We start from the raw sequence: 9,034 nt of genomic DNA, 5'->3' as shown, positions 1-9,034 counted from the left end.
CCCTCGCGGAGCAGAGAGATAGCAGCATGGGTAACTTTTGCTGTGTTGCGAGTGGTAATACAAGAGAAAGAATGTGCCAATCTGATAACAAATGAAGGAAGAAATAATTCCCAAGAAAAACAGCAAGGGGTCCATCGTCTGTCGGTGGTTTGGCTTCAAGTGGGAATATGTCAAACACACAACCGTAATTTGTCAAGTGTGGGGCAAAAACGTTCCTACAAAAAGTAGCATTACTGCTAATATGTAGCATCCTTTGAAAAGTCTCCTGGTAGAGAATGAAGAGTGCTTACTCGGCATCTCAACATCTCCATTCGGTATCACACCAACAAAATGCAGAGCCAACCATTTCCACATCAACACCGTATGAAAAAAATAGTCAACAACATAAGGAGATAACGTCCACAGTAACCTAACCCCGTTGCGATTTGATTTCCCATTATGCAGCTCATTTTATTTGACATTTATTGAAATATCTTGTGTGACATCATGCACAAAAGTGCACTTTATTTGTTTTGAACTATTGTAATGGCTTTCCGTTCAAAAAGGGCACTTTAATTTAGTGTTGTTTTGATATGTCATACAAGTGACATCATGCACAAAAGTGCACTAATAGCTTGTTTTAAAATGTCTCTGACAATCTTGCATTTTCTGTTTTGGAAATGACATGAATGTTTGTGCCACTGCTTCATAACTGTTTAATAAATACAGTTTTGGTCAATTGACTTAGTTGTGGTTTCCCTCTCTGCATGAAAGTTTAAAATGAGCATATATCAATGAAGTATGAACAAGATTGTTTTAATGTAGACACATAGAATCATCATACTGCTGTGATTTTATGCATCAAGTGTTCATTCAAGGCTAAGGCAAAATATCGAGATGTATATTGTGTATCGTGATATGGCCTAAAAATATCGAGATATTAAAAAAAGGCCATATCGCCCAGCCCTTCGTGGAAAACATTTTCTCTGAAAACATTTACCCAAAAATATATAATTCTTCTAAACAAAATTGAAGAAATATAATCTTATGTCAGTATGTGGAATTAAATTATGGAATGGATTAAAAGCAAAGAAATCAAACAATATACCAATGATCCACTTCAGGAAACTCTTCAAACTTTAAAGTGTTAAGGGTTAGGGTTATATAAATCTAAATTTATCTCATCCATCCATTCATTTTCAAGATAATCTTACTCACCTCACCACGTGAAATATAACTTACTTCACCAATTATGATTTATTTATTTATTTTTATTGTTATTACTAGAGATGTCCGATAATATCGCAGTCCGATATTATCGGCCGATAAAGGCTTTATTATGTAATATCGGAAATTATCGGTATCGGTTTCAAATAGTAAAATATATGACTTTTTTAAACGCCGCTGTGTACACGGGCATAGAATGAAGTACAGAACGCCAATATACCTTAAGGCACTGCCTTTGCGTGCCAGCCCACTCACATAGTATGTACGGCTTTTCCCACAAACAAGTGAATTAGGGCTAGGGGATATTGGCTTTTATTAATATTGTGATATTTTTATGCCATATTGTGATATACAATATATTTTACGATATTTTGCCTTGGCGTTGACTGAACACTTGATGCATATAATCACAGCAGTATGATGATTCTATGTGTCTACATTAAAACATTCTTCTTCATACTGCATTAATATATGCTCATTTTAAAATTTCATGCAGAGAGGGAAATCACAACTTAGTCAATTGACCAAAACTGTATTTATTAAATACTCTACATTCTCTCACGGGTGACTTTTTAAATGAAAGAAAAAATTAGTAGTGCTGCTACCTTTTTGTAGTAAGACTTCTGCTGCATACTTTGCATATTGCTGTTGTCTGCTGAATATCTTCCCACTTGAAGCCAAACCACCGCCAGATGATGAACCCCTGCTCTTTATTTTGGGCATTTATTGTTCTTCCTCCATTTGTGATCAGTTTCACACCATCTCTCTCTTGTATTGTCACAAGCTCTGCTCCGCTCGACCTGCCTCAGCTCACGTTAGCCATGCTGCTACCTCTCTGGTCAGCGAGAGCGTATGACGCTACACTCGCAAGAGTATGTGATCTATGTTAGAAGGCGGGCTTGTTTTATGTCTCTGTGAGAAGGAGACAAAAAGGAGTGAGAAACGCCAGTAATGTAATGCACGCAGCTAAAAGCAACTGTGTGAGAACATATAATCGAATATTACGATATAGTCATATAGACAAACCTGCTATATATCGTTTATCGCCAAGCCCTAAAGTGAATGCCACGCATACTTGATCAACAGCCAGACAGGTCACACTGAGGGTGGCCGTATAAACAACTTTAACACTGTTACAAATATGCGCCACACTGTGAACCCACACCAAACAAGAATGACAAACACATTTCGGGAGAACATCCGCACTGTAACAAAACAGAACCAATACCCAGAATCCCTTGCAGAGCTAACTCTTTCAGGAGGTTGCAATAACCTCCCGCAATAGGCTGTTCACCTTGGAGACCTGCTGCGGATATGGGTACGGTCTGGCGCGAGATTTACACTTTCTCCCCCGGAATTTCTAGCTCATTCTATCTCAAGGAGAGCATGTCCCAAATTCCAAGCTGCCGTTTTGAGGCATGTTAAAAAAAAAAATGCACTTTGTGACTTCAACAATACATTTGGCAGTGCCATGTTGGCATTTTTTTCCATAACTTGAGTTGATTTATTTTGGAAAACGTTGTTACATTGTTTAATGCATCCAATGGGGAATCACAACAAAATTAGGCATAATAATGTGTTAATTCTACGACCATAGGGCTGGGCGATATATCGATATACACGATATATCGCGGGTTTGTCTCTGTGCGATATAGAAAATGACTATATCGTAATATTCGACTATACGTTCTCACGCAGTTGCTTTTAGCTGCGGGCATTACACTACAGGCTCTTCTCACTCTTTCCTGTCTCTCCTTCTCACAGACAAGCGGGCGCACAAACTTACATCACATACTGTCACGTCATACGTCACATACGTATACGCCCTCGCCCAGCAGAGGTAGCTGTGATGCTAACGTAGCCGTACGCGTGGAAATACGAGAGAAAGAAAGTTCGGATCTGGTAACAAATGAAGGAAGACTTAAAGGCCTACTGAAACCCACTACTACCGACCACGCAGTCTGATAGTTTATATATCAATGATGAAATATTAACATTGCAACACATGCCAATACGGCCGGTTTAGTTTACTAAATTACAATTTTAAATTTCCCGCGGAGTTTCCTGTTGAAAACGTCGCGGAATGATGACGCGTGTTCGTGACATTATTGGTTGGAGGGGACATATTAGCCCAGCACCACTTACGGCTAAAAGTCGTCTCTTTTCATTGCGCAATTACACAGTATTCTGGACATCTGTGTTGCTGAATCTTTTGCAATTTTTTCAATTAATAATGGAGAAGTCAAAGTAGAAAGATGGAGGTGGGAAGCTTTTAGCCGTTAGCCACACAAACACATGGTGTTTCCATGTTTAAAATTCCCGGAGGTGAAGCTTTACTATCGATTGGAGCGGTCAAGCGAACATGGATCCCGACTACATGTCAACCGGCAGTTTTCGGTGAGAAAATTGTGGTAATATATCGCCTCTTACCGGAGATCGGCGGAGCTTCTGTCCTGCTGCAGCTTTGTGACTTCCCTCCACACACCCGTGGCCACACTCCTCCGACTATCAGGTACTATTTAACTCACTAAAACACTAGCAACACAATAGGCATATAAGGGATTTCCCAGAATTATCCTAGTAAAAATGTGTCTAAAAACATCTGAATCACTCTCACTGCAATCGCCTTTTTTTTCTAATCCAATCCAATCCACTTTATTTATATAGCACATTTAAACAACAATAACGTTTCCAAAGTGCTGCACAGCCATGTTAAAAACAATATTAAAAAAACAATATTATGCTCCACTAATGACTGAATAAAAACAAAAAATAAATAAATATAAAACCAATATAAAAACATATATGATTCAAAACAATTTTAAAGGGTAAAATCAATTAAAACAGTAAAATAAAAATCAAAGTGTATAAAAAACTCAGAGGACAACAGAGGACCACACAACTCACGTAGTGTTAAAAGCCAAGGAATAAAAGTGGGTCTTAAACGAGACTTAAAACAATCCACTGTGGAAGCAGTTTGAACATGGAGGGGCAGAGTGTTCCAGAGCTTAGGGCCGACCACAGAGAAGGCCCTGTCTCCCCTGGTCTTAAGTCTGGTCTTGGGCACCACGAGCTGTAACTGGCTCTTGGACCTCAGAGCGCGCGCAGGAATGTAAATTTAGATGAGGTCCGAGATGAGGTGCCAGTCCATGTAAAGATTTAAAAACAAACAGGCCTTCACTCTAAATTTACTCATCCACTAATCTTTCATCCTCGCTCAAACTAATGGGGAAATCGTCGCTTTCTCGGTCCGAATAGTTCTTGCTGTTTGAGGCTATGATTATAAACAATGTGACGAGCCCTCACACCCGTGACGTCACGCGCACATCGTCTGCTACTCCCGGTACAGGCAAGGCTTTTTTTTATTAGCGACCAAAAGTTGCTTACTTTATCGTCGATGTTCTCTACTAAATCCTTTCAGCAAAAATATGGCAATATTGCGAAATGATCAAGTATGACACATAGAATGTACCTGCTATCCCCGTTTAAATAAGAAAATCTCATTTCAGTAGGCCTTTAAATGTAAGTTATTTGCCTGCAAATATTTTATTTTTCAAAAAGTTTGAGAGCTAACATTATAATATGAACTTTGATTGAACATCCCAGGTTTTTAGAGGGAAATTGGGAACGTCTGGAGGTGACCAGCTGACAACCGGCGTGGTGATGAGCAGCTAGCGGGACACACCACAACCACACCGGGGTGGAGCAGGCAGGACTCACCTCATCCGCTGGAGCTTTTCGGCATCTTTCTCCAGCGAGTCAATGAGCAAGAAGGAATCTTCCGACGGCTCGTAGACATCACGGAAGTCTCCCCGCGCGGCGTGAGAGTACAGCGGCGTGGGGTAGCTCCCCGACATGCTAAACTTAACCTTTTCTCTCTGTTCAACTACATTTATCCCGTAACGTTTGTGGCAGAAACACTAAAATACATTCCAAAAGTATCAAATAAGTTTTTTTAATTAAATATAGTTTTTTTTTATAAATAAAATGCAACGGCGGAGTCAATGCTCGCTGTTCACTTCCTAGTTTATGTCTGTACGTCACTGCGTCACTTGCCCTTCTTCTTCCTCTTTGCGTAATGAGTCACTTCCCCAGTCTCCGCCCACTGCTGCACGTCAGCTTGCCCGCCATCTTGGAAGAGTCAAGACAGTGTCAAGCAGTGCAAGTCACTGTGACAAAAATGTCGTCCACGAACGTTGCTGTCCAGCATTGTAGATATATAGTTTCTGATCAAATTTTGACACTGCCATATGACCTATTTCTTGAGCAGTACACGCCATTGTCATAAACTAAAAAGAAACATTGCACTTAAGTAGGTTATACGACGAGAATTGACTGCCGTACTATGGCGGACAGCTCGGCCTATGCTCAGACCATTTCGTGAGGCGTCTTGTACGTCTCTGAATTGGAAAATGTTTGATTTAAACTGTTAATAGTAGATTGCACAGTACAGTACATATTCCGTACAAATGACCACTAAATATTAACACCCAAATAAGTTATTCAATTTGTTTAAGTCGGGGTCCACGTTAATCCATTCATGGTAAATTCATGGTTGCTGCTGCCATCTCGTGGACATTATAGAGAATTACACTCGAGACAAATGCCTACTACTACCAGTGGTTCTCAACCTAATCAGAGCAAAGCATTTTTGGTTGAAAAAAAGAGATAAAGAAGTAAAATACATCACTATGTCATCAGTTTCTGATTTATTACAATTGTATAACGGTGCAAAATATTGGTCATTTGTAGTGGTCTTTCTTGAACTATTTGGAAAAAAATATATAAAAATAACTAAAAACTTGTTGAAAAATAAACAAGTGATTCAGTTATAAACAAATATTTTTACACATAGAAGTAATCATCAACTTAGAATGCCCTCTTTCGGGATTGTAATAGAGATCCATCTGGATTCATGAACTTCATTCTAAACATTTCTTCACAAAAAAAAAAGAAACTTTAACATCAATATTTATGGAACATGTCCACAAAAAATCTAGCTGTCAACACTGAATATTGTATTGTTGTATTTTTTTTCACAGTTTATGAACTTACATTAATATTTTGTTGAAGCATTATTCATTAAATACATTCATAAAAGATTTTTGGATTGTTGCTATTTTTAGAATATTTAAAAAAAAATCTCACATACCCCTTGGCATACCTTCAAGTACCCCAAGGGGTACACATACCCCCATTTGAGAACCACTGTCCTACACTGTATAAAACTATAAAATAACAACAACTGAGGCTCCAGTTTTACACGAGGACCACTTTATTCCGTTCTTCCCAAAACTTCACTCCACCACGTGTCACACCACTTCCGCTCTTTTCGCCTTCAAAATAACAGGAACTTAGCATCACAAAGAGGCAAGTCCATTAAATAAGTTACACAAATATTTATTTTCTAATTGAACAATCAGAATCAGAAAACATAAATAATTTAATATTCCATCCATCCATCCATTTTCTACCGCTTATTTCCTTTGGGGTCGCGGGGGGCGCTGGTGCCTATCTCAGCTACAATCGGGCGGAAGGCGGTGGACAAGTCACTATATACTTTAATAATCTCCAAAGGGGGAATTAAGATTTTCAGCACAATCCCATTCAACAGCAGACAAACATTACATGGAGACAGAACAGGACCGCTGACTGGTCTGCCAACTTCCGGCGCCCCTTACAAAAAAGGTGAGAAGAAGAAAAAAACAGTCTAAGCCTCGGCCCCTGGAGAGGGGGTCCAGACTGAGGCCAAGGGGGAAAAAACCTCATAACCAAAGCACACATAAGCATGTGTGTAAAAGGGAAACATCAAAGAACACAAAGGACATCAAAGACATTAACCAAGACTAACAACAACAATAACAGTGCAATACTTTTTCATAACATGGTCACTACTGCCTATTTTATTATTTTATTGTTGTATTTTTATTCTAATTGTAATCATTTTCAATTTTTTTTCCATTTATACCCCCGTTATTCACTTTTTACTTTTCAAATTAGATCTCAATTCTGTACACTGCTGCTGTAATTTTAATTATCCTGAGGGAACTCTCCTGAAGCAATCAATAAAGTACTATCTATCTATTAAAAAGAGCGGATCTGATGCAACCAGCCACTTCTACATACAGCCACAAAAGTAAAACAACAAAAAAATCCCAAAACATATACACTGTGGTGGCCTCTGAACAAGGTTGTATTTTGGCGTTTTTACCACATTAAAATACATTAATCTGGTGGTTGTCGTTATTGCCATACTTGCCAACCTTGAGACCTCCAATTTCAGGAGGTAGGGGGTGGGGGGCAGGGAGCGTGGTTAAGAGGGGAGGAGTATATTTATAGCTAGAATTCACCAAGTCAAGTATTTATCATATATATATATATATATATATATATACATATATATATAGAAACATATATATATATATATATACATATATATATATATATGATGTGGTCCTGATGGCTTCATCTGACCGGGATCTTCAGCTCTCACTGGATCAGTTTGCAGCCGAGTGTGAAGCGACCGGAATGAGAATCAGCACCTCCAAGTCCGAGTCCATGGTTCTCGCCCGGAAAAGGGTGGAGTGCCATCTCCGGGTTGGGGAGGAGACCCTGCCCCAAGTGGAGGAGTTCAAGTACCTAGGAGTCTTGTTCACGAGTGAGGGAAGAGTGGATCGTGAGATCGACAGGCGGATCGGTGTGGCGTCTTCAGTAATGCGGACGTTGTACCGATCCGTTGTGGTGAAGAAGGAGCTGAGCCGGAAGGCAAAGCTCTCAATTTACCGGTCGATCTACGTTCCCATCCTCACCTATGGTCATGAGCTTTGGGTCATGACCGAAAGGATAAGATCACGGGTACAAGCGGCCGAAATGAGTTTCCTCCGCCGTGTGGTGGGGCTCTCCCTTAGAGATAGGGTGAGAAGCTCTGCCATCCGGGAGGAACTCAAAGTAAAGCCGCTACTCCTCCACATCGAGAGGAGCCAGATGAGGTGGTTCGGGCATCTGGTCAGGATGCCACCCGAACGCCTCCCTAGGGAGGTGTTTAGGGCACGTCCAACCGGTAGGAGGCCACGGGGAAAACCCAGGACACGTTGGGAAGACTATGTCTCCCGGCTGGCCTGGGAACACCTCGGGATCCCCCGGGAAGAGCTAGACGAAGTGGCTGGGGAAAGAGAAGTCTGGGTTTCCCTGCTTAGGCTGTTTCCCCCGCGACCCGACCTCGGATAAGCGGAAGAAGATGGATGGATATACATATATACATATATATATATACATATATATATACACATATATATGTATGTATGTATATATATATATATATGTATATGAATAAAATAAATACTTGTTCAGTGTTCATTTATTTACACAAATACACACACATAACACTTATCTACTCGTTGTTAAGGGTTGAATTGTCCATCCTTGTTCTATTCTCTGTCACTATTTTTCTAACTACCACTACTTCTTTCCGGAGGCTATCCAGGTCCAACTTACAAGCGTATTTCTTCATCTTACTCGTCATCGGCGTTGCCACAGCTGTATCTTCCTCGTTCTTCTGCTTTGTCTCCTTGTTGTGTGAGCAGTTGTGCACTGCACTTTCTAAAAGCTGTAGATGTTATTGTCACATAAGCATGTACAGTAGATGGCAGTATTGTCCTGTTTCAGAGTGTCACAACATTGCTGTTTACGGCAGACGAACTGCTGTACGGTAGACGAAAACGTGACTGCAGTTGTTGTGTGTTGTTTCCGCGCTGGGAGGACGTTAATGAAACTGCCTAACAATAAACCCACATAAGAAACCAAGAACTCACCCTCGATCATTCTACAG

At 40.2% G+C, this 9,034-nt stretch overlaps 1 protein-coding gene across 4 annotated transcripts in view; it reads right to left on the bottom strand.

The window, feature by feature from the left end:
* LOC133544349 (methyltransferase N6AMT1-like) overlaps positions 1 to 5,274 on the bottom strand; it is a 17,544-nt gene extending 12,270 nt beyond the window's left edge. For 2 of the 4 annotated variants that reach the window (XR_009804637.1, XM_061889566.1), the window contains exon 1: positions 4,927 to 5,274. Coding sequence is in view for 3 of the 4 variants with exons in the window: in XM_061889566.1 (XP_061745550.1) it covers positions 4,927 to 5,063 (137 nt within the window). In the remaining variant the exon portion in view is untranslated. The remainder of the gene's footprint in view (positions 1 to 4,926) is intronic. The other 2 variants (XM_061889565.1, XM_061889564.1) reach the window with 2 other exon arrangements.
* Between the last annotated feature and the right edge of the window lie 3,760 nt (positions 5,275 to 9,034).

Source organism: Nerophis ophidion, linkage group LG27, assembly GCF_033978795.1.
Source record: "Nerophis ophidion isolate RoL-2023_Sa linkage group LG27, RoL_Noph_v1.0, whole genome shotgun sequence".
In the NCBI taxonomy this organism is placed as follows: domain Eukaryota; kingdom Metazoa; phylum Chordata; class Actinopteri; order Syngnathiformes; family Syngnathidae; genus Nerophis; species Nerophis ophidion.
Note: the sequence above shows the minus strand (reverse complement) of the source record. Positions and strands in the feature narration are given on the sequence as shown.